Consider the following 26,592-nt stretch of genomic DNA (forward strand, 5'->3'; position numbering starts at 1 on the left):
AATTAGAGATATTCAGTAGAGTCCACAGAAGCTCATTACTCCAGTAGGAGAGGATTTCTAAGCCAGGGGGATGGATCCAGATGTGTGTGTGTGTGTGTGTGTGTGTGTGTTTCTGTGTGTATGTATGTGTGTGTGTGTGTGTGTGTGTGTGGACTGGGGCCTCTGGGCTTCAGTTGGAAGCAGCCGTGTGGTCTGATCACTTCCTCCTCATTACCAGGGACACAAAACCCCTTCATCTAATGTGTTACTGACAGCTCAAATTAAATCACACTTCCTGATCAACAAGACCTGTTCTGTTTTCCATTAAGCAGACAATTAAGACATGCCTTTAGAAAATAATTTAATTCAATTAAATATCAATTTAATCACAGGACCTTTTCCAGATTAGTTATTCCACTTAACAGCCATTTGCAAATTGATTTATTTACCAGACAACAGAAAAGGATGCTTGTATTGCTCTTATTTAATGACATAAATCACTGTGTGTTGAGCGCTGTATGGCAGGATAAGCCGGGTTCACTCAGTCTCAGTCATCTTGCTCTTTGTTTTGCCGCCGCACAAGTGAGTGACACTAATGTCTTCGCTCAGTGTTCATCGGCGGGGTGCTCCATCCTGCGGACGCTCAAACGTTTCAGACAGGTGATTGGGTAGAGCGCACGTGGGTCACGGGCTCCGCGAGAACCGCCATTATCGGCCTCTTATCAGAGCGAACGCGGCCAATCAAAACGCCATTATCGTTATGATTGGCTCCTCCATCCTCACGCCGGGGCCATAATGGGATCTATCATCGCGCCCAGAGTCCGTCGAGATTGTTTACATAACAGCGCGTCGCTTGAAAATTCGTCGCCGCCGCCGATCGACCACGTCGCGAGGCACCGAGGGAGACGCCATGAGAGGCTCAATCTAGTCCGGTCGCACTTTTTCTGCTCCTGGGAAATATACTCACCCGCCACCACGGAGTCTGCCCTTACCCACAATGCACCTGGAGTAAGTGCAGTCCTGAGAGCCGCCGCGCACATGGCGCAAGGCTGTTGTCCTTCTGCCGTAGCCGACGGCAACCGAGGGGGACGGACGGATGGATGGGGGGGGGGGTTGTTATTTTAAGAAGCCTGGCTCTGTTAATGGCTTGGAGGAAGAGGCTGCTTTTGATGGAATATGCACACAAAAAAAAGAAAAAAAAAAAATCTAAAGTGGCAGGAAGTGAAATTCTCCAGGAGGAACTGGCCGCGGTCGGTGAGGGCGGGTGGCTGGTCCCTGGGCGTTCGCTCGTCTCCGCGGTAACCGCCCCGGGCGACTCCCAGGCAAATGCAGAGCCGCTGGAGCGTAAACAATAATTTGTCCAGAAGACTGTGACCTTATTCCAAAAAACGCGCGCTTGCGCCCGAGGCCCTCTTCTGTCGTGTGCTTTCTCTCGCAGAGGAGGAACGCTTCCCGTTAACTTCACACTCACGGGGAAGAGAGGATATCTAAATGCAGCATGCCCTTTGGCCCGCGCACAGGCAATGCTCTTTTTGCACTGCTGCTGCTCAGAATACTGCAATCTGATGAGCTTTGTGTGTGTGTGTGTGTGTGTATGTGTGTGCTTGTGTGTGTGTGTGTGCCTGTGTGTGTGTGTGTGTGCCTGTGTGTGTGTGTGCGCTTGTGTGTGTGTGTGTGCTTGTGTGTGTGCCTGTGTGTGTGTGTGTGTGTGTATGTGTGTGCTTGTGTGTGTGTGTGTGTGTGTGTGTGTGTGCGCTTGTGTGTGTGTGTGTGCTTGTGTGTGTGCCTGTGTGTGTGTGTGTGTGTGTGTGTGTGCCAGCGTGCGTGTGGGGCGGGGATAACCTTTGTAATCCCCATGATTGTTTTTGCATAGGGCAGATTGCTTTACATACAGGCTCCCGTGTGCGTTGTCATGGTGGGTATTACAGTATTGCAGTATTGCAGTATTGCAGCGTTAGGCCACTGCATTGTGTTCAGCCCGTTTACTCTCTCCGCGGGGAACGGTAAACAGGCACAGACGCAGCGGGAGATCGCAGCGCACGCGCCCAGTGGAGGAGCGTGAGCCAGAGTCACTGAGTCCTCTGTTATTATTATTACTCAAAGACAGCGTGACTGACAGTGTGGTTTCGCTTGTTCCGTCAGGGGAGGAAAAGTACACGGATGTGGAAAACGGATTTGCGTGCGTGTTGCATGTAACGTGGGCTGCTTGGTTACGTCCGCGGTACCTGCAAAAGCAAGTCGCGCCTCCGCCATTTTGATTGGAGTTCATAGTTTTTTTTTTTTTGTTTCGTTTGGCAGGTTATTTCGCAAAAAAAAATTAATTTCAGTGCATTTTCGCCCGCGCTCGTCTGCAGCAGGTTTTGGGATAGACGTGTTTCTGAGAACGGCGGCTCCTCCCGAACCTTTGCCCGGGGGCGGGCTGTAAGAAATTTCGCGGGAGAAGCTCTGGCACACAAACGGCTGTGCTCCTGACGCGACGAATCACAGAGACGCAGGAGACAGAGAGGATGCGAGGAGAATATATTCCCCGAGTGGTGTGCCGAGAAGCATACCGCTCTCCATTTATCATGGGCCCTGCAAAACGCACCGTCCATGACATCCAGGGAGACGTGAGGGGGAGGCAGGGGGCTATTTAACATCATTTCAATTAATCTCATTATGGGAGGATATGATACCATGTGTATAGTTCTGCATGCATGTCCTGTGTGTGTGTGTATGTGTGTGTGTGTGTGTGTGTGTGTGCATGTGTGTTAATCAGAACTGAAGCCAAACAGTGGAGCTGAATAATTCAATTTGATACAATCTACACAAGGGGAAAGAAATAAAAAAAGAAAAGTGCACCCCCTCCTCACCCCCCCCCCAAAGGGAATACCGTTAGAGAAGTGACACGATATCAATTTTCTGTTCCAGCGGTGAATATTTTCAATGAGGACTCTCGCCAGTAACAGGAAGCGGCAGGAGAGAGAGAGAGAGAGAGAGAGAGAGAGAGAGAGGGGGATGAGCGGGAGAGAGATGTTTTCATTTCCACAGCGCCGGTTTCTGAGTTAACCGGGCCCTTCGGCTGTCGGCGCGCCCCGAATAGAACCCATCTGGCCCCGCCGCGCCGGGGAGGACCCGGGGATTGAGAGCGTCCTCGAAATCAAAGGTTCAATCCCGCCACGCGCCCCGTCCCTAATCACTACACCGGCCCACCGCCATCCGTTTCATTCTTTATTATATCCTCTGCTCTGATATTCATTCATAGCGTTTCCCTGTCCAGCCAATGCATTCTATTTCCCCCGAGGAGGAATACAGAGGGCTGTTCCAGGGGCCTGCTTTTTCCATCTGAGGCCGAGTATATTTAGAAACGCAAACACAAACACGCACAGACACACACGCTCGCTCGTGCGCACACACACACACACACACACACACACACGCACAAAGTCATGCATCTCATGTATGAATTTACTGGCATAAAAAGAAAAATATTTCAAGAGTTCCCGTAAAGCTAAAATGCAGTTTCTTTTTTTCCATATAAAAGTGTTCACTTATTTATATATTCAACCTAAATCAATTCCAGCTGCTTTAATAAAGGGCACGCCCAATTTGTGAATCTGGGGACTGCCTCCAGCTCCTGTCAGCAGCACTGTCCCAGTCTGTGCCCTTGCATACCCCCCCCCCCCCCTTAAACCAGGTCCCTGCTCCTTCAGTGCCCTGGGAAATCAGAGCCCACCCCCCCGCCCCCCCTCCGGTTCCCCTTGCCAATGCCATGCCATAGATAATCACCCGTCTCTGTGAGGATCATCCCCCATGATTTACAGCACAGAGGGAAAGCTGGGCTCAATCTGGCACTGGGTAATCCTCTGATGTCACACACAGACTGTGACACGCAGGGACATACGGGCCGCTTACCATCACCGAGGCTCCCACACGCACAAATCTACCCATCTTCTGCCTCGTAGAAGAGTAAAATTACACGACGTTCAAAAGCTTGTACCCACCCGACCAAACAGTGGCATATAGACTGTATCTTTAAAAAAAACACACACAGAGAGACAGAGAGAGAGAGAGAGAAACGCTAATGTGGGAACCAGCCAGAGCCCCCGTACGTGTCCAGACCACATTTTTTTATGTGCCGATTCGCGGCATTTTCTCACGTTGCCGGAGAAATGAGATCTGCGCCGCAGCTGAGCAGCTCACGGCTGACAGTGAGTTAACGACGCGGCGCGGCGAGACTGAGAGAAGGGGGCGCCCCTAGTGGCCACCTCGGAGCACTGCGCTCACGCGGGAACCCCTCCGTAGTCTCAGAAACCCCCGACGGTCGGGGCTCCAGAGATGTGGGGAAAACGTTCCCGCCGGAACGTCTGGGAACAGCCGTCGCCGCGGCAACGACAGGCTCCGCCCAGGGACGCGTCAGCCCAGACGCTGGGCGGATACCAGGAGTCAGTGGTATGTGTTCTGTATTTAAACCCACACCTCCTCTCGTTGTTCAACCGCTTCCCCGTGCCTCGTACTCCGCGTCTGAACCACACCCCCCCCCCACCCCCACCCCACCCCCCGAAGCCGATGAGGTCGGTTATAACGGCTCGCCTGCGTTCAGCAGTCCTTCGCCTCTGTTGTTTCAGACGTGGAGTTTAACCCCGGGGCCCAATAGGTGTGCGTTTTCCCATCATTAGGAAAGAAAGAAAGAGTGCGTGTGAAAATTAGAAAATGATCACCCGCAGCTGCCTTGGGGTCAGCGGCGGGGGGAGGGGAAGCGGCGTGAGCGAACGACCGGCTCACGGGAGAGCGTCTGATAAACCCACGAACCGGAGCGAACCGGAGCGAACCGGAGCAAGCCGGCCCTGAAGACTAATCCCCGCCGCGCGCCAGCCGGCTAACACAAACAACGATTAATCAACACGGAGGAAGAGGGGGCCAAACTGGCCATTTAACAAGCGCAGCACTTCCTATGATCGCCCTCGCCTCACAGCGGAGCAGCAGCAGAACACAGAAATGCCAAGGGGGGGTGGGGGGGGGGACATGGGGAACAAATTTGGAAAAAAACAAGAAGGACGAAGGGACCCGATTCTCACGTTCTCGTCGGGCCGCCCACTTCGTAGGAACAACAGAAAAGTCTCACGTCCTGTTCTGGGAAAATATTCCCCCCCACCCCATCCCACCACCATTCCTTCCCCCCTGTCCCCCAAAAAAAGGAAAACCCAACAGTGCCAGCGCTCTGGCTGAGCTTGGGGGACAGCTACAGCTGCAAAGCATCATGGGAGCCAGCAAAAGCCATCAGATTCTTATTCCCTGGCTCCGGAGATGAGAGCGGAGGGACTGAAAGAGACAGGTGAACAGGTACCGGGGGGGATGCTGTCAATCAATCGGGCGGGAGCCTGGAAGTCTGTGCGCATTCAGATTCCCGGGTGGCAAAAAAGCCGTTAAACACAATCAGTTTTTTTCCTTCATTCGAGGCACGCCACTGTAGCTGCATGTCCTAAAACTGAACCCTCTGCTCCAACGGCGGCTACACATGCCACACTGGCACCACGGTTATATCTGCTTCTGCTCTCTCTGTACTCTAACCATATAAAGGAAGGCTCACAAAATGAACCCTTGACCTGATTATGACTGTTGCAAAAAAACTGACTTCTCACAAAAGAATGTGGACCGTTTCCGTTGACCGTTATGAGCTGTCTGATATCGGCCAATGACACGCGAGACTGCCAGAAAAGTAACAGAGAGGAAGCCGGCGAGGAGGAGGAGGAAGTAAATCCTTCAGGTCCTTCATCCCACTAACAGCGCAAGCTGGATTCATTCAGTCAGCCCAGCTGTTTCCACAGGGACGTCGACCGAAAGGCCGTTTCGCGTTGAGTTAAGTCTTAAGGAATTTCTTCATTTAAAAAAAAAAAATAATAATAATACAGCCCTTCAGAAAAGGGGGAGACTTATGAAAAAAAGGGGGGGGGGGGGGGAAAGTAAGTTAACTGGTTCAGCTGGCGAAAAACAAAAGAGATAATTCCGGGGATTATGCGAGGATTACAGCGGATTATCTGCGATCGTGCGCTGCACACACCGCATTACGCGTAATCCCACGCCGCGCGCGGGTCAGAGCGCGCGGGCCGCCGAGGCCGAGGGGACGGGGTGCCCTGCCTGCGCTGGGTATGGGGGGGCAGTGCTACAGCCACACAGGGGTTAAATGCAAATGCTAATGTTCTGATGCTAACGGTAATGCTAACGCTAACGCTAGGGCTAGATTTCTCCCCTGCCCAACCATTCTCAGGCAATCCTGCCTTCAGGAGCTTAGAGGAGGAAGATGATGAGGAAGAGGAGGAGGGTTCTGCTCTGTATTCAGCTCCATTCCTTTTCCGAAAGGCATTTAAATCATCACTTCCTGTTTTGAACCATCACTTCCCGTGTTGTGAGAAAACCGACTGCATCCTGCGGAGGTTCGTCCCGGGGCCCCTCTGCTCTTTATCTCCGGAATCGTCTCATCGGGCCTGGTCTGCTGTGAGCAGGCGGTGCTCCATGCATACTGTCTGAACCAATCGCAACCAGCCCCCCGCCCCCCCATTGGGCAAAGACTGCAGCTACATACAAGGATCCAGGAGTAGGAGAACTGATCTACGATCACAGTTTCCACTGCGCAGGAAAACGAGTGGGAGCACCTGCCCTCTCCTCCACCTCAGTAACCCAACGCACGCCCCTGCTGGGTCACAGGGCGTTGTTGTATTATTCAGCGGGCGGATCGCTTCCAAACCTCGCCACCCTCTGGGGCAAGCTGGCGAGGAGCTCTGCGGGCTCGTCTCCTATCTGAGGGGATGGAACTGTTTTTAAAAACCCAGGGAACGGTTTAAAAAAAGGGTGCACTCTGAGTACCCTGAGAAGCTGCCTCACTGTGTTTTGTACGCGTTCTCTGACTGAGTATCGCTGTGAGAGTCTGGCCTTTGGCCAGGAGACTTTCTGTCCTTAACTCTAGACTGACCTGCTCTGTCACCCAGAACAGTGCGCGAGACCGAGCTGCACTGAATGGAAAAAGCCGAAAGAAAATTTAGATGAACACAAAATCCCACAGAGCTGATACGCAGTGTTAATTCAAATCTTAACAGATAACATTTGGTCCGACTCCGGAATGCGGCACCAAATGTTCTCTATTAAATGTTGAATCAACACTGGACATTTCACTGTGCGCATACATTTCAACTGCAATTTCATTGATTTAAAAATAAAAATAAATCTGAAGCAGGATAATATAATTGGTAAATGCTGGTGAAAACAAAAAGCCCTGGGAACACATTAAAGGAGGAGGGAGAAACAGACCGAGCGTTTTCTAAGCTGGTCGGGCGGCCAGCCCACTGAGACGCAGAGCTCACAAACACCTTCCTACAGGGGTCTGTCTTTGGGCTCCGGATATAAACACAGACTCCCGGAGACAGAGGGAAAACAAGCCCTTTAAAGTCACTTCAGCACAGACGCGGCTTTCCTGAGAACCGGACCTTTCATTCGCCCATGGCAACCCCAAAGCCAGGATCAAACATGCAGGAGAAACCCCCCCCCTGAATTTTAACTCCAGAATTTTTAAACTCTACCTGGAGCAGAGTTTTCCTCCAACTGAAAAACTCATAATTCCATTAACGATGAAAGGAGGAAGCCGTTTCTCGGCCTGATGGACTGACGCCAGGTGCCGAGGAACAAATAATTAAAGCAGCGCTATCGAACCCCAGATTAGAAACGCGCACCGAGACGCACAGCAGCACGCATTTGCAAGTGGCTAAAGTGAGCCCGTTCTCCACCGCTAACAAAGACCAACCGATTGGAGTAACGAACCCAACCCCACAGAGTCCGTCTCTAAAGAGAGTGCACGGGGGCGAGGACAGGGGCGGGGGCGCGAGGTTGAGGGCCCGTACCTGGTACACGGCCCGGGGGATGCACCTGTGCCGGAGGACCAGGTGGACGACTCGCAGGTTCATGACGTGCCACCTCCGCAGGGCCGTGGCCGTCAGGTTCCACAGCAGCCCGCGGCCGGCGAACAGCGCGTCCTGAACGCCCATCAGCGTGGACGCCATCGCCGGGCAACTGCCGCTGCCAGGCAACAGTCGCCGCCGCCGCTCCACCCGCTGACCTAACGCCTCCGCCGCTCCGCGCTCTTTCTCGTCCGTTGTTGTCGTTGGTGGTGGTGCTCTTGTTTTTCTTTCTCCCGAGCGTCTTGTGACATTCCACCGAAAAAAGGGAGCGGGGTCGGTGTACTCCAGGGACGGCGAAGTTCGCGGGATCCCCGTTTCCCAAAAAAAACGCCCACTCCTCCGCTTACCCGGTTCCTCTGTCAGCTGTGACGGTGGTGAATTCGGAAGGAGAGACCCGCACACTGTACACAGTGTAAACACACACTGTTCCCCACAGAGGAATAACGTGGGAGGGAGGGGGGGGGGGTTTCCTAGAGCGAATGTTTGCTCTGAGCAGCGCTCAGTCCCTCAGCGTTAAGTATCTCCCGAGGCGATTGGACGCGGCGGTGGCGGCGGCGGCGTCGTTTGGCGAGCCGGCCAGGTGACTTCTCCCCTCTGCAGAGGCGGGGCGGTGATGGTCACATGACACCCCGTGTCCCGGCTAGGGTTCCCACGAGCCGCGGAGGAGCCGACTCACAGCGTCTCCGGAGGGTTCCGCGAGCTCTCTCCCTCTCCAGACTCCCTAAAAAGGGCTTCAGTGCCAGCGTTCCCAGAGCAGCCTGCCGGTCGCCTTAACCCCTCCTGTCCCAGAGGCGCGCGTGTGACTCTCCCCCCCTCCCTCCTCCCCCTCCCTGAGCAGTGACAGGCTACTGAGCCAACGACATCACAAAGGGCTGACCCACCTCAGCAAACAGCTGTTAAACCCCAACTGTAAAACTTTACGACTGACAACCAACACCCCCCCCTCCTCCTCCTTCTCCTCCTTCCTTCACTCCCTCTCTTTCTCTCCCCATCCCTCCCACAGCTGCGTGTGAAAAGGGTCACTCTCCGAAATGTCCGAGCCGAGCCTCTGATGCGTGTCCCAGCATTCCTCGGGCCCGAGCGGCCGTGAACACGCGGGGTCGCGGCCGTGGCGACGGTCGCCCGACGAGGCGCGTGTGCGAGCGAGGGGGGCGGGCTCTACGCCCCGGTTGCTGCGATCATTGTGACAAACGGCCATCCCTGACACCGCTCCCCCGCGATAAAAAAAAGAAACGGCGAGTCAGCGATGCTGTCAGCTCAGCAGCTGAGCGAGCAGGAGTGGGAATACCTCGCTCTACTGGACGCTCTTGAGTGCGTGCGGCGGGTACTGGCCAGTCGCGACAGGCGGTACGATGGCGGTACGATGGCGGCCTCGTGTTTGTCCGAAAGCCCAGAGCCGCTCACGATAGCCGCCATTTCCACACAAAACACGACGGCTGCTTTCGCCGATGGCATCTTCATTATCCAGTCCCGCGAGGCTGCTTCAGACCGTGGATAAATCTAGCAGAAATAATTGCTCTCCATCCTTAATTGGTCCTGTTGGCACGCAACCCATTCCAGCACTCCGCGTCTGTGTGTTGTGTGCGTGTGTATTGTGTGTGTGTGTGTGTGTGTGTGTGTGTGTGTATTGTGTGGGTGCATGTGATTGTAGGCTAATTTCCCAGCCCAATTTAATGCAAAGGCCTTTACAAACCACAAAAAAAAAACAAAAAAATTTTACATTGAATGGCTAGGATTGACTGCAAGCAAACAGTTTTGACTGCAGGTTAATGCTCCCCACTGCAATATCTCAGAATTCCCTGCCGTTTTGAGGTTTTGAACCCAAATCTGAAAGACAGAACTCTCTGCGCAGGCCTGCCCGCCCATCACCACGGCTGTTAACCGTATTTGACAGTTTTTTTTCTGCAATTCGGCAAAAACACGGCCGGAATCGATACGTGGCGAACTCAATGCACTTTAAAGCACACAAAGCTGATGAAGTGCGCCTCTTTGGCCGGCTGATTTACTGGGGGGGGGGGGGGGCGGGGGGTATTGGGGGGAGGGGGAGGGTATCGATGTGAGGCCGCCCCTTAATGACTTTCAGACATATAACGCTGAGCTTTAACCGCGCCTTTCATATAAAAATCGCTACGGAGATGCGCAGGAACAACGGTGCCCCGGTCCACTGTTTGCACTGCAAGCACCTGGTCAAATACAGCCTCTCCCCCCTGTGCTGGAACGCTGTTCGAAATGAAAGACGGCAAACTGCGCTTTCCAGACGCATTACACAATACGCAATATCATTTCCTTAATATTGCCAACTGCAAATCAATCTATAATCTGCAAGATTGCAACATGATTTGTTTCGGGGATTTGTTTCCTCCCCCCCCCCCACCCACCTCCACAGCAGAGCAATTCATCAAACACTTGCCACTCATAACCTTACAAATTAAAGTGCTTTCTCTCCGGTCATATTTTCTCTTTTTGCTGTGCTTGTATTTCCGTGTGTGTATATGGAAATGAAAGTTTAAATGGCAGAAAATAAATAAATTGCTACGGAGCCCGTAAGACTACCCGATATAGCACGCGGACGCAGCAGCGTTTCTCAGGGCTGTAGCTCTTGTGGCAGATTGTTTAATCAGCCAGAGAGTCAGAGGGCTCTTAATAAAGAGCTCTGCAGACGTGCGATGGGCCTGTGGACCGACTGAAAGGCGAGGCCATGGAGCGTATTACTCAATGTGTGCAAGTGCAAGGGCTCTCGCCAAGATAGAAGCTCGCAAATATTTGCGAGGGGGAGACGTTCCCAGGACAGTGTGTCCGTGGTCCCACGGAGCCCTGGGAGAGGTCACGGATTTCCCTGAACTGCTGGGAAGACGTTCCCGTGGCGCTCCAAAATTTTATTGCCGTGACACCCCCCCGGAGAAGCCGAAGCTTCCAGCGACGCAGACCGGAATGTTCCATTGCAAACACAGTCAATCGGCCCTGCTTTAACCGTGATGCTACAACACTGCAATGGGAAATCAAGAACGATAAATATCTAAGTGTCTCGTGCTTGAGAGGAGAAACCTGACTTGCAATGTAGACTTGCAAAAGACTAGTGACACTGAGGCAAACTACAGGAGAGAAGGGGTCCCCACTGCAAGGCTCCCATGTTCCCTGTCCATCAATCCGTGAAGGTGTGAGGTCACAAATGTGTGATTAGAACGCTCTTAACTGAACATTGTAATGCTGATGTCACAATCACTGCTGGTAACTGAAGGCAGTGGAGTTCTAGAACACTGTCTAGAACATTCCAAACACCTACTCTTCAAAGGGTAAAAACTCATAATTCCAGAGATGAGGATGAAGTCACGTTTCAGAGCGCAGCCTTCTCTGGCACACATAAATCTCCCGGCTCTTTGACCGAGGCGAGCTTTATTCCGAACTGCAATGGACGGCCAGGAGGCAGAGCCCGTGTTGAGCATTGTCAGGTGCTGGAGAGCCAGCTCAGCGTCAATGAGAGCCTTTTAAAGCAGGCCGCTGCGTTTGTATGGAGGGCTTTGTGTGAGCGGGGCAGCTGCGCTTTAGAGAGGACGCCGGCCGGCCCGCTTCTACACAGATATTAATCCTGCGGCCGAGGCCCGTGGAAAAGCTCCCACAATGCACTGCTCTCCTACCCTCGTGCGTAGCTTGTTACGGATCAACTGGCTACGAAACGCAATGGAGGAAAATGGGTCACACACAGACACATGCACGCATACACGTGTGCACACACATATATACCCCCTCCACACACACACATACACGCACACATACATGCACACACACGTACGCTTGCACACACAGGCACATACACACACACATACACCTGTACGCACACAGACACACACTCACACACATATACATGCACATACACAAACACGCAACCACATACAAACACACAGACACAGGTACACACACACACACACGCTGCATCGGTATGAAAACACACTTAAAAACGAATGTGCTTTCCTGCCTCTAATTCACATTGTGCGGTTGATAATGTCTTGGGGGGGGGGGGGATAAGTGTTAATGTCACCCTACAGATTGATGTCTAAATCAGGTAAAGTTTACATGACAGCAACACGATCTGTTTAATTATGAACAAGGCCAGCTGATCCTCTCCCCTTGGCAAAAGAGGCCAGAGGCGCCATGCTGAATTTACCATCGGCGTGGCAGTCATTCTCGATCTGCCCTCTCTGCGTATTCACAAGCACAAGTGGCAAAACAGTGGATCGATGCAGATTGCTTACAATGTTCAATAGCACACTTGACTCAAACCTCTGCGTTCAATGTGTACATTACCAGCGTTTTCCAGTGATGGAAACATATTTCTCATTAAAAACACTGTTTTATGCTGATGTTGACCTACTTCATGCAGTACATGGGCTGATCATATGCTCCACTTTCTCTTAAACAGCGATAAATATTAATGAGGATTACATTATGAAAGCTGAGCCCACACACAAGTGCTGAGGTGGGAGAAACAATGAGAACACACACACACACACACACGCACACGCATGAGCTCGCACACGCATACGCACGCACGCACACACCCACCCAACACACCAACCCACCCATGCACACCCACCCAATACACCAACCCACACACATACACACACACACACACAGACACACACATCAGGGGAAGACACGCTGTATCTCTCCAGCAGTAGCAGTAGCTGAATAAGGCCTTGAGGCTGCTCTGTACGGATGGATGAGTCACTGTGGCTCAGGCTGCTCCAGCCCCCCAGTTCCGGCAGCCTCTCAAACATGCCACTCAAGCCTCTTATCACGACACACAGAGGACTTCAAAGCTCCGGCTAATTCAGGGGTTTCCGTTGCTGTTTTCAGGGGAGGAACCCGCACCCCCTCAAAAGCTGGCACGCCACCCTGTAGACAGCGTCATCCTGTCATTTCTGACAAGCAAACGTCAAACCCGTCCTAACACTTTGGTTTGAATTTACTTTGTCGCTAGAAAGGCAAATGAAGTGTTTTCACCAATAATTACAGCAGGGAGAACAGGATGAGAACCCCACTTTAGGGAAAACCATGTTTTCGCCATCTAGTGATGTAAGGAAGGTACTGCCGCATCCTTGGGGGGAACTGCTGAGCCCCTCTCTAACTCAGAGTGAGTAAACACAGCTCAGTGGAGCTGAAAAGGCCTGAAAGAGCTCCATCCATCACCCCATCGCCCCGCCCGTCCCCCGCAGACGCAGGGACCTCTCAGACCGCACCTGGGGGGGGACAAGCTGTACAATAACAGCATCGTTGCCCCAAAGCCCGGAGGGGGGGCAGCAGGGCTCATATCATCCCAGACTGGGGCTGAGGACCTGGAGCGGCAGAGCCAAAGGTGATCCACGACCCCCCCCCCCCCCGACCCCCCTACTTCACTGCGCTCCCATTTCAAAGGACACCCCCCCAGGGCCAGTCAGGGGGAGTGAGGGGGGTCCTCTGAAGTAAAAAAAAAAAAAAACACAAACTGTAAGATAAAACTGCAGCCCCAACTCGGCTGTCACCTAAAGACACGATGCGACACACACACACACACACACACACACACGCACGCACACACACACACACGCACGCACGCACACACACACACACACACACACGCACGCACACACACACAGCGGAAAATTAAAATGTTTAGATGACCCTGGAGGGGACAGAAAAAACACCATGGAGAGTGCAGCACTTTTGTGTTTGTGTGGCAGGAGGAGGGGAATGAGTTCCAACAGTCACCGAGCATCGCCTCTTACTCATCACAACTGCAATGCAGAACAGCAGGGAGATTCCCAACACTTTAGGAAAGAAGCCATGGGAATGCTCTCACAGTGCTTCTCATTGTGCCTGTTTAGATGCACTATGGCCCCTGGCCACAGCCTAAACACTTCAGTACTGATGCTTCACAGACATGGGAGCTGTCACAACACAATGAGCCCATGGAATTCTGGGAAATGTAGTGCTCTCTCACAGCACATGCCTGACATGAGGTCTGGGACACAGCCTCATCATGACTCATTACAATCAGCTGATCGTCATGACTACCTGAAAACATGCAGATTTTTTTTATATCACATGCTTCACATACTGTATTTGTCATACAAATGCCAAAAATGACACCATAATTTAGAGAGAACTAATAAATCCCTGATGGACAGTAAGTAAGCTCTACATATGTTTATGAAAGCATAAAATCAATGGCACAAACTTTACAGCCAACGAAGCAGAAAGCCTTGAGTTTGAGAAGCACTGCGGTGTGTTTTCCCAACCTGAAAAGGAGCAGGAAACGTCCTCTTTGGCCTTTCAGAAGATGGTAATGACTCATTTTTATCGAGCCAGTGGAGGAAGGCTAAGGTTTTGCCAGGAGCAAGCGGCGCCGAGGTCCGTCCTGCACTTTAATTGGAGATGACGTGATGCTTAAATTCAATGAGGCTCAATTAGCCCTTCCACCTTAGAACACCAAGCTCGCAGTTAGCATCAGGCTAATGTAAGCATTTTTATTTATTTCCTTTTTTACAGACGCTCCACTATGATTTCATTGTCTGTCCTGCGCACACAAGGAGAACCCAATTATAGTCTTTCAGGCCACTTGATTTAATTTCACCCCCCGAGGATTTCCCAGAGCTCACCAATAATGCGTTTCCAAGGAAATCTCCGCTCCCATTCTTAAAACGGAATTATTTTTTCCCCCCTCTCCCTCCCTCCATCAGCGCTTTCTTTTCACCGTCATTATCGCCGCCGATTGGTTTGGAGAGAAGCGACAGATTAGCGGGGCGGATTCTGCTCTTCATCATCCCCCCGTTACTATGCCAGAAAGTGTGCCCAAGTGCTGCAAGCATTAGCCTTCTCTCAGAAACGCCACCGTTTACCTGGCAGGCATTCAGAGTCAACGCACGTCAGCCTACAAGTGAAAAGGGGCCGCTGCTGTGGCGATGAAGACGTTAACATGCATACATGCACAGCCACAGAGCCGTGTGACTGCAGGCAGTAACAGCAGCTGAATGAGGCCTTCAGTGGACTTGCGGGTCCCTGCGGGCGATCGGTCCCATGTGAGCAGGCGTGTGATCACAGGACCGGGGCAGTTTGGGGCGGGGTCGCCGCGGGACGCTGCCCAAGCAGAAGCACACTGATCTTTTTGGGAGGGACTGTCCCGTACGGCCAGCTTTGGGAGGTGCTTATGGAAGAGCGGAGGGAAACGCAGAGGGAAGATGGAGGAATCCAGAGTGGAGACAGTTTGGCGAAATGTGAGTAGTTACATTGCTGCTGTTATGAGGTCCGTCATGCATTATAGGGGTAAACAGAAAAGAAGGCAATCACTGAAAACCCTGCACACATTTCAGTACCACACACACACACACACACGTTATGCAATAGACTGTGCCTCTCCAAACACCAAGCACGAAGGTCACCCTTCAGTCTCACACCTCACAAGCCTGACTCACACATGCCCCGAGAGCAAAGGCGGCACTTTCATGGCACAGACAGAAATACCAAAGCGCATTTCCCCCAAGAGCAGAACAAGACGACGACGAGAGAACAGGAAGCAGGGCCATGTTCACGCGAGACCACAGCGAACCGGACCCTAACTGCACCCACGCAAAATCACCCACCCAACAACTCGGTTTGCGTGTGAAAAATGAGAAGTGGAGAAAGAGAAAGAGAAAGGGAGAGAGAGAGAGGGGGGAGAGAGAGAGATGAGAGAGACAGAGAGAGAGACAGAGAGAGAGAGAGACTGCAATCTGACATGCAGCCAGAAGGCAACCTCTGTGCTCATTTGAATAATTCTCCCTCTCTTGGTTAATAACGGGCGTAATGGCTGATCCGCCTGCCAGGCGGGGGGCAGGAGGACCCCCCGTGCTGAGGAGAGCAGATTAAAAGCCGTCACTTCACAACGCTCAATCACCCTCTAACAGCGGGAGTGTCACCGGCGCATCCTATTGGCTCATCCCTCCACCAAGACAGGAAGTCTTTACTCAGTGTCCAATCACAGCACAGCGCTGAGCTCAAAAGTGTCACGCTGGGTGCAGTCTCTGTTATACTCTAAGACAATAGACTGGGTTATTTCCCTGTTTAGTGATGTTGAGTCTCAGCTAGTATATATTGGTTAGCTGAGCCCTGGTAAAGCAGAAACAGAGCTTGAAAGATCCTTAGATCATCCATAGATACCTTCCCCGGGACAGCTGATATCTTCACAAGAAAAATGTGCACAGCACAGTTGTTAATAGGCTATGGTTAATTTGTAATTCAGATTCATTGACGCGCAAAGCAAAAAAAAAAAAAAAACTTGCATAAAGCACAAGGAAATTACCTGCTTATCCTACTTATCTAAGAACAAGGGCAGTAAGAACAAGACTAGTAGTATAAATATATGTATATTTAACTGGAGCTTGAAACTAGTTTGACATTTACCTAGGGAACAAAAAGTATTGAAAAATGTACCCCAAAGAGGACCTCCCAACTGGCTCAACGCACTGAAGCACTTGTCCTTTGCCAGTCATGGGCAGAATTTCAAATTCCTCTATTTTAAATATGTATTTGCATGTGTCTATTTTATATGTAATACTGGTTCCCTGTTTTTTTACAGTTTATAGCTCTGTGCCACATGCAAAGCAGCCTATGCCTCCATCATTTTGACTGTAGGTTATTCATATACTCATGTGTGAAGTATTTCATACTTTGTATTTCACTGAGGTCTGGTAGTGACTGGGTATCTTACACTGAGAAGAAACACAGAGCAAAACAATAACCCCAAGCACTGTACCCTAAATAGACCCCAATCACAGTACCCTAAATATACCCCAAGCACTGTACCCTAAATATACTCCAAGCACTGTACCCTAAATATACTCCAAGCACTGTACCCTAAATATACTCAAAGCACTGTACCCTAAATATGCTAAATTCTCCAGACAGAAACAATATTTTGCAAAAGTAATTACATATTTGGAACATCATCTGTATAATATTTCTGTCTGCTTTTTTAATAAAGCCATGCCTATGCTCTCAGGACATGTGTCACAAACATGACAATACTGCACAAGCCTGACCCCATTCAATGACAGCGTGCCCACAAGTTAGCCCCTCAGCCTGTGTGCATGAGGCACCGCGGGTCACAGGGCTGACGGAGTGAAGCCGTCCGTGAACCAGCACACCTGCTGCAGCCGAGCAGGAGCAGAGGCTCGGCACCCGCCAACACTGCAGGTCAACAGGGCGAACAGCAGCACCGCTAACCACAAAACTGCTAACAGCAGCACCGCTAACCGCTAACTTCCAACAACTTTCTGCAATTGGTGCTATGGCGTTGGCAAATCGCTCCACAGCGCAAGTAGCATGTCCTCACAGCTCGCGGCATGCGCTCACACCAACCCCCGTTAAACCAGAAACACAGTTTAATTAAACGTCTGATGGGACCAGCTCTCTCCTAGTCAATAAACCATGAGGCCAACAAAGTGCCCCTCTGCCTGATGGACACTGGCAAACTACAGCCTGCCTGAGAAACAGAGAGAGACTTAATCCTGTACAAATCAAATTAGGGATGGGGGGGGGTGAGTCACTTCCATTGCTACACATGAGAACGTTCAATGCTGTTGCCTCGTTGGTCCCAGATTAAAAGATTGAAAACTCCCCCCCTCCCTGCCTTATATTAAATTCTGCACTGTCCAAAGGATTAGACAGAAGAAAAACCTTCCCTGTTAATCTAGAGCCCCTCAGAACAGCACAACGAGACGCAGCAGAGGAGAGGAGGGAAGGAGAGAGAGAGAGAGTGATAGACAGGGCTAAGGAGAGAGGGAGTGGGAGAGAGGAGGGGAGGAAAGATGAAAGAGTGCCCTTACCCTCTCCCCGCTGTTGCGTCTCAGGGTCCCGACCGGCAGTTTGAGCAGCAGCCTGCGGGTCCTGCCCGGCGTCCCGGCTGCCTGCACCACCATCACGGGCGCGCGTGTGTGTGTGTGTGTGTGTGTGTGAGCTTGTCCCTGTCCCGGCACGGCAGCTCTCTCCACTTCTACTTGTACGACTCTGGCTGAGCGTCTGCCAGCCCCAGCGTAGAGCGCTCGCTCTCTCACTCCCCCCCCCCCAAACCCCCAATCCCTCCCCTCTCTAATCGTCACTGGCCGTGAATCACTAGACAGCCCATCCTGAGCAACCAGCACTCCACACGGTGACTCCCCTGTGTGTGTGTGTGTGTGTGTGTGTGTATGAGGGTGAAGTAGGGAGCCTGCTTTCCTTCTGTTCTTTCTCTTTCTCTCCCTCCCTCCCTCCCTCTCTCTCTCCCTCTCTCTCTCCGTCTCCTGCTGATGTGGCTGCAGTACAGGACAGTTGTGCTTCTGGGCAGAGCGCTCCAAAAATGTCAGCCTCTCCTCTCCCCCTGCCAAGACTTAAACCAGGTCAGCGGTCTAATCCGACAGCATGAGAGTCACTGTAGGCGTGGTCACATGACCAGAGTAAAGCTTTGGGGGGGGGCTGTCTCTCCCTACTTTCCCCACACAAGCGAGTCACATGGGCCACCTCAAAAAGAATATCTGATTTTTCGGCCATCTGGTGCGCAGCTAAGCTCCAGATTCCGCTTCGCTGAGGACCGTCTGGGGCGGGGAGGTAAAGCCGCCCCCCTGCTGGAGAACACCTGGACACCGCTGGCCACCTCCAGCCCCCTTTCACCCGCCACAGCGATCACCTGCCACACTCCCTTTAATGAGGACACGATTAACCGCTTCACACCGCCAACGCCGGAGTGACCCCCACAACTGAACCATACCAGAATTTAATCAATTCGGACTAAAAAGTTTCATTAGCGCACAACCTGTCTGTTGCCACAACACAGAGCAGCTCATGAAACTTACTGGCAATTAATAATACGCTCAGAGCTCTGGTACACACAATAGGAGAGCGGTAATATTCTGAAAGTTGCTCAATATACACAGAGGGACAACAGCCCTGCAGAGGCAGTCAACCGATTAGAAAACTTCCACCATTTCGCTCTTCCTTCAGAAAGGAGAGAAGAAATATCCGAACACTTAACCCTTTGAAGTGAATGTTCAGTCAGTGTTCTAGAACTCCTTTGCTTTCACTTGACAGTAGTGATCGTTACATCAGCATTAGAATGTTCAGTTAAGAACATTCTAATCGCATATTTGTGACATCAAACCTTAAAGGGTTAAGAGGGCTGGAAGGTGGAGCGGAATGATTTCCAGATGCAGTCGGGGCTGTGAGGATGAGACCGGGAACAGGGAGAGCACTCGGCATACCAGAGGGATCACACGTGTTACCCAGGCATGTGAGCGACTGTGAATAAACACTCCGACTCACGCGTTTGCCTCCATCTCCCCCCCCACCGTCCCGCCAGCGATTTTGAGGTAAACGGACCCAAACGGCACAGATTCAGGCGCACGCTGTTCTCAGACAGAGCCCCGTCTCTGAGCTGCTCCAGCAGGGAGACCCGGCAGGTCTGTGAGACTCAGCAGGAAGTGTGAGGGCTCTGACGGGGTCTTCGAGGGACGTCCAGTAACACTCGTGTGCGTGCCACTCAGAGTTCCCAAAAGTCCATATCTGGGGGAACAGGGAATCTTCCACTGAGATAATCTCCTTAAAGCATCATGTGTTTACTAGTACGCCCTAGATTAGTGATATTGCTGTATATTCCGTGTGTGTGTGCTGAAACGTTTTTATGATTTTTAAATGATTACACTTCCCAAAATATGACCCATATCTATGCCAAAATAACAAATATGCCATCCAGAAAATAACGTGCCTGGTATCAAGCTTGTGCCCTGACTTAGTACAGAAAGAAACTCTGCATAAACACATTTCCCAGGCATAGGCTGAAACAGTCCAGCCCGATAAAGCAAGACACACATAAACAGTCAGCCGCTCCAGACACAAAGGAAGTGGACAAGCACAGCAGTTCTTTTTTTTTTGGGAGGGGGTGGGGATGTGAGGGTGAGTAAAGAGCCTGAGCAGATTTATCATCACGAGCGCTGGCTTCTCCGTCACAAAAACACCGCATGTGGTGTGCAGGCTGACAGTGTGACCGCCCCCTTTTACAGTACGCGGGACTGGGCCGTTCTTCTCTTTAATGTCTGTTGCCGGTTCCAGCTCGCATCTCAGAGGCGGTGGAAGAAGCACACCTGTAAGCCCCCCGCCCCTTTAACTGACACACAACACGCCCTGCGCTGTCAGTCCCGCAGGACCGCCCCTTTCATTTACACACACTCTGCATTCTCCTGCCCACTTGGACGCCAGACTCAACTGCTGCTGCAGATAATGTGATTTTTGTAGATATTTGTACTTACGAACCATTATCTGCATGGGCCTTAATAGACACGGGGCACAGGGCCTCTGGTCACATTCAAACCCGAATTCACTGATTTCACAGGTGCAGCGGGACACTAAAAGCAGCCCTAAAAATGGATAGCGTGCTGAAGGCATTAAAATACCCCCAACGCAGAGCCTGGCCGTCTTTAATGGCTTCTCCACAGGGGAGGGCACTGCAGCCTTTATCATCTTCAGACCAGCAGAGAAAACGCCATCCCAATCCTCACAGGCATCAGTCACACCATCGGCCTCCAGCACAGACCGGCAAGAGAGAGGAGAGGAAGCATGCACACACAAACACACACACAATCACAATCTCACACACACACACACACACACACACGCACACGCACACAAACACACATACAATCACACACACACACACACACACACACACACACACACACATAGAATCTCACACACACACAGAGTCATGTACACACTCATATACATGCACATATACGCAAGCACTGTGATACAGTCCCATACACAGACAGAGAATATCCGGTTTCGTGTGGCGGTGTCATGATGAATTCTCTCACGCTGTGTGGGCACAGAATAGCGGCGCTTGGCATATGAGCGCACGGCTAAACTCAGGGGGCACACAACAGCAGATCGCTCACTCCACTTCCTGCTTATACCTCCAAAGACAACTGGCTGCAGAGCCCTGGACAGGATTAGCCAATGGCCCGGGCCGATGACTCTACCTCCAGCTGATCCAGGCGCATTTGCATCGGCAGAATGAAGAGCGCCAAAGCAGCGGGCCTGCAACCGCCAAAGCCCGCCGTGCCCGAATCCGTACAATAACAGCGATTATCCTGCGTGTGCCGATTTGAATATTAAAAAGCAAACTGCCGCCGAGTCCTATTCTGAGCGCTGAGCCGAGCAGAGCCGAGCGGGAGAGGCAGCAGTGATGTTTAATGCAAGCGCGGCCCAGTTTGTGTGAAGGAAATTAAAAAAAACTTCTGGGGACAGGAGGCAGCGAAATCCCGATCGCTCATTCCTGATTGAGAACTCGCGCCGTCTCCAACCCGAAAACTCCCGGAATATTACACTTTTTATTCCTCCGACAGATTTCAATGGCAACCCACAGAAATAATCCATAGCGCCCGAAAAAAAAGCTTTAATATTTAATTTTTAACCGAATCAAGAAATATTATAATGGCTTTCATGGGGAAATAACGAGTGTGTGTCTGTGTATGAGTGTGTGTGTGTGATGGCGTGTCTATGCATCACTGCTTTATTATTAAGGATGATTCTCTTTGTAACAGGAAGATTCCAGCAGGGCTTTAACGAGTCAGGTGGAGATGGGGGGCCGGGGGGCGGAGGGTTTGGGGTGGGGGGGGGGTTGTGGCTCATCTCTGACGTGATTCACCCATGTGGCCCTCAGTGACGCCCATGACAGAGCCAAAACCTCACAAAGTCCAACCCCTGGGGGTGACAGTTGGCATTTTTAATTATTGCGTCATAGCCATATGGGGGGTGGGCATTTTGGGACGTACACAAACAAGCACACACACAAACACACATATACGCACACACACACACACTACACAAACATGCACACATTCACACATACAAACATGCGCACACACATACATACATACACACACAAACACACGCACACATACACACACACCACACAAACACGCACACACATACACACACACCACACAAACACGCACACACACACACATACACACAAACATGCACAAACACACACATGGCAAGGCGCAGCAGCACTGAATAAACAAACCGCATCCATAAACTATTCTTAATGCTGAAACGTTTCCCAGCTGGCTTTGGGCGTGTCTCCGCCAGCAGATCTGTTTCTGAGCGAACTCTATGGTGAGGCGAGTAGGCCTGGCCGTAGCTCTGATGTGGTCTGACCCGAGAACCCCGAGGTTTACCAAGAAAAACAAAGTCTGTTCTTGGACAGCAGCGGTTCCTGCGCTCTTGGCAACTGAGTTTACTGCCCATTGACGTGATCCCCTGCCTCTCCCCTAACCTCAAATCACACCCTGTGAAACGCCGCTGTCCACTGACCCAGTTTGCACTGAACTGCAGCACGATGCCATGCTCTCAGAGCCACCATTAGAAACGCTCCCTGTTCCAATGAAAGCAGACCCCGGTTCAGAACTGAATTACTTTGCATTCAGGCACAAAACAAAAAATGTAATTGCAGTAAAGATATGAAAATGCAGCAGTTTGCCTTGTTGGCTATCGCAGCAGTCGAATTGCATGATCCAACATTAAGTAAAACAAGTCAGAATAATACCGAAAATAGGTCAGAAATCATAATGGTTATTCCCCCTAGTTTTTAGTTCTAGAAGGTTCCAGAAAGGATAAAAACCGCCAGTGACTCCTGCAATGGCACATCTGGAGCTCTAATCAGGTATTAGATTTTCCTAATTAATAGTGAAAGAGAGCAGAAGCTCTTAATATGCGTGTGTTCATCAGGATTCTGAAAATCAGTATTTCCCAATTAATGGAGAAATCAGAAAAAAAAAAATCCCCCTGGTGAGGGATAGAATGCTTAACAGGTGGAGCCCTGAGGTAGAAACCATACGGAAAAAAACAAAGAGACAAAGAGAACCAGTATTTATATGTGAGAAACACACGCTCGGAAAAGCACATATTTAAGCTGCGCGCATTTGAAGCGCTGCCAATCTCCCCGGCGCAGCGCGGAGCTGGAGCAGAGCCAGGCGATCGCCTCCCCGTCCAAACACAGCCCAGACTGGGGGAGCCGGCCGGACCAGACGAGAGACTCTCCCTCTCAGGCCTCCGTCAGCGAGGGGGGGGGGGGTGTTTAAATAAGCTGCCATGGGCTATCGAGCGTCTGCATTAACACTGAGGGAGAAGGACCGGCCCAGCACAGCGCTGGTGGAGCTGAGACGGACGCAGTGCTGATGGGGCAAACAAAGGAGTGTAACCCGGGACTCTGAACGTGTCTAATCCTCTAATCACTACCTCTGTTCATGGGGCAACGACAGAGAGCAAACCGGCTCGGTGCACTTCTGACAGGCGCAACGGCAGTTCCTGGTAACAGCTTATGGGCTAAAACAGGACCGATTACTATTTGTTTTTTTGTTTTTTCCTGGAAAGGGTTGTACAGTTTGCCAAAGGCAGAATCACATGGCAAGGTGCAAATGGGTTCACAAGCAGCAAAAACAAACAGAAACCCACAAACAGGTGCAGAGAGATACACGAAAGGTATGTTGCTGAAGTGCGTAATACCAGCTGTGAGACATGCCATGTCATCTCTGAGCCAATCCCTGTCTCTGTCAACTCTCAGCCAATCCCTGGCCGCATCCCTGTCATCTCTCAGCCAATCCCTGCCCCTGTCCCCTGAGCCCCAGCAAGCTTGCCATCAGTCCCAATATTTCATCAATGCCACAAAGTCAGAAAAAAGGGGGTGTTAAATACAGGGGAGGGGGGGGGGGAGCAGGGACCTGGAGCGCTGACAGTCAGATGCATTATGGGATGGCAGTGACTGATGGCTCACTACAAAAACGGGGGGAAAAAAAGAGGACATCAAACAGAGCGCATCCGTCATCATCCCAAGCCCTTCATCAGAACACAGAGAACACGCACGTTCTGGGTCCCATCAAGGCTGCAGCCGACAGGCCGCTCAGGCATCACGAGCTTTATAATTAACGCAGAGCATGATGGGAAGATCCCCTGGCGCCTTCGGGATCCTTCCTGACGACCCGTTTTGAGCTGTCAGGCGGGATTCGGGAGCGGGTTGGGCCCCGGGGTGCTTTTCCCGCTCCGCAGCGACGGTGCGACAGAGAAATAATGAGGGATAATAAAACAACGTCTCAGACGCCTCAAAGACACTTCAGAGTTCATTACTGCAAGCCGCCTAAAGCAAGTCATCATGTCATTCTGAAAAAAATATACACACCAGATCGACTGGTCCTTCTCACTGCAGGTGTGACAGTGACCCAAATACTGGCTCAGCTCAGCTCTGAAGAGGCCCCTTCTGCCCAAAATCTGTTTTTTTTTTGTGTGTGTGAAAAAATGGCCTTTGTGACAAAAATAGATTCTGCTGACAGGGAAGACTATCCGTAGGCACTGAAAGAACACAGTTAGAGCGGCGCCACTGAACTGGGATCAGTTCTGCGCGCTTCCCGCTCTCTCACAGCGCGTCTGCGGACTGGCTGGAGATCAGTCGAGCCCCACAGGTGCCTGCAGCAGCGGTCTGCGGCGCTGAGGTCACAGTTCGCCCATGTGACACAGGAAGTGAGCGCCATTGGGCTAATGCTAAGGTCAATGACTCACAAACGTCTGTGGGAACAAGATTCTGCCCAAACACTTATCCGACGCCGGAGTAACAGAACTCCGACCCAACGTCTGTTTGCCTGTCAGCACCGCACACCACTCCTGTCCTGCTCAGTCCTGCACTTCTAAAATCCAGCATTACAACTGCATTACGCTGCCTTTTCAACAGCAATATGAACACGGGAAAATAAATGGAAACCACCGTCTGGACCCCTTATGACCCCCGCATTACTCCCAGTGATGAATTCCAGAGAGCGGACTCCAGCCAGTTTGAGCACATTTGCTGTAAAACATATGCTTTTCCAAAGAAATATCAGGGAACTGTTCTCTAATGACTGAAACCATTAAGGCTTCTGATAAGGATAAATTATTCTTAAAATTATATTTCAAGCCTCAGCTGGGAAAAACAGCGAACGGAAATGGAGTGTGATGATGCAGTTTGGGGGGTACAGACACAGCGGTATGGAGCGCCTCGCTCTCAGCGCTGGGGTTAAATGAGTGATTAATGCCGTGTTCTCTCCCTCCGCTTCATAAAGGTGCTGCAGCTCACAGAGCTCCTCGGCTCGATGGCAACCCGCTTACTGTGTTTTAAACTCCTCGGTGATGAACTGCGGGCCCGTAATCCTGCCCGACAATTTAATCCAGACCTGCTTTTATGTGCTGGAAAGTAGCTTTTATTAAGGGCAGGCAGCCCTGGTCTTGGAGTGAACTATCTCCAAGGCACTCACTGAGTTGGCCTTCTCCCTTATGAACAGTAGATCACATTCAGTACCTCAGAATCCCAATGCTCATTTCCACACCTGTTCAAAAAAGCGCTGCAGAAAAGCATGATGGGATTATCTTATCTTTACCACTTCCTCTCCACAGATCCAGGCCAGTGTACATGAGCAACACAGATTGGTTGTGATTATGTTGTGTGTGTGTGTGTGTTACTGTAGGTTGAAGTGTGTGTGTGTGCGTTTGTGAGTGCATTAGGCTGAGGAGTGAGTGTGTTAGGCTGAACAGTGTGTATTAGGCTAAAGAGCATGTGTGTGTGTGTGTGTGTGTGTTTGCGTGTGTGTTAGGCTGAAGATGAGAAGAGAGGCTCTCTCACTCGCACTCACAAACACGTCCATCAGTAGGTGCTCCAGGGTCACCTCCATGTCCTGCAGTCTGGCGGCCAGAGTCATTGCCTCCCCCCGAGAGTGAGCGGGGAGCCCCCCGGCCCCCCAACGCCACCCGCCAAACCCCCCCTCTCTTCAGCTACCTGTCCGTAACCAGCGTCCCGCGAAAATGCGCCACAGCGGGGAGGCCGACGGCTCAGCTTCTTTGGCGTCCGCTCCCGTTCGGCGAATCAGTGCACAGCTCCCAATTTTAATCCGCACGATGAAAAAAGACGCCGTTCCGGTGTAGCGCGAGTTTACACAAACGGGGCGAACGCGAGCGGGACAGCCTGGCACTGCAGGGCGCACCGAAATACAGCCGTAAGGACGGGGAAGAGACCGTACAGAGAGGGAGGAGGCGGCGCCCAGCGGTGTCTTATCAGCGCTGATATTTGCGCGGGCGCTTGATTCGCCGTTGCGAGCCCCCTCTCAGCGCGGCGCGGCCCACAGTGGAGGGCTTTGTGTAGCGGGACGGCCGGGGCAGCCGGGGCGCTCCGGGGCCCTTTTCGGCAGCTGGCTGTGACCAGCACGGCCCTGCTCACGGGGCCTCCGCCGTCAAACAGCCCCTTTGTGGCGGCCGCCCGGAGCCCCGTCCCGAAAAACAGGCCAGAGACTCCAGACGAAAGGCCCGCGGGTGGAAAATAAAAAACAAGGAAACGCCCCGGCCAACTGACGCGCCGCGGAGGAAGGGGGGGAGAAAAAAGAAAAGATGAAAGGGTGGAGATAGATAGCGATCGGAGGGATGATTCAGAGAGCTGTTTGGGTTTAAGCGTGAGATTTATCAGCTCTGGATTCCAAACAGGATTCTTTCTGTCTGTAAATAAACCGCACGTAAATAAATCGTTTGAATGGATAACCCGTTTTTACAGCACAGGAAATGTAAAACATTGTGTTTTGATCCAAAAAAATGTCCACAACCTACATGGTAACACAAACCACCCAGAAAG

The 26,592-nt window shown here is 51.5% G+C and overlaps 1 protein-coding gene across 7 annotated transcripts in view; it reads right to left on the reverse strand.

The window, feature by feature from the left end:
* The window catches only part of frmd4a (FERM domain containing 4A), a 140,233-nt gene that overhangs the window by 60,330 nt on the left and 53,311 nt on the right, over positions 1-26,592 (reverse strand). For 2 of the 7 annotated variants that reach the window (XM_035401777.1, XM_035401778.1), the window contains exon 1: positions 7,851-8,350. The exons of 2 other annotated variants lie outside the window; for them this stretch is intronic. In XM_035401777.1, the coding sequence (XP_035257668.1) occupies positions 7,851-8,009 (159 nt within the window). In that variant the 5' untranslated portion in view covers positions 8,010-8,350. Of the gene's footprint in view, positions 1-7,850; positions 8,351-17,746; positions 17,953-25,606; positions 25,688-26,592 lie in introns of those variants that run through there. 3 more of the 7 variants (XM_035401780.1, XM_035401779.1, XM_035401776.1) reach the window with 3 other exon arrangements.

The sequence above is a fragment of the Anguilla anguilla genome, chromosome 19, assembly GCF_013347855.1.
Source record: "Anguilla anguilla isolate fAngAng1 chromosome 19, fAngAng1.pri, whole genome shotgun sequence".
NCBI classification, from domain to species: Eukaryota; Metazoa; Chordata; class Actinopteri; order Anguilliformes; family Anguillidae; genus Anguilla; species Anguilla anguilla.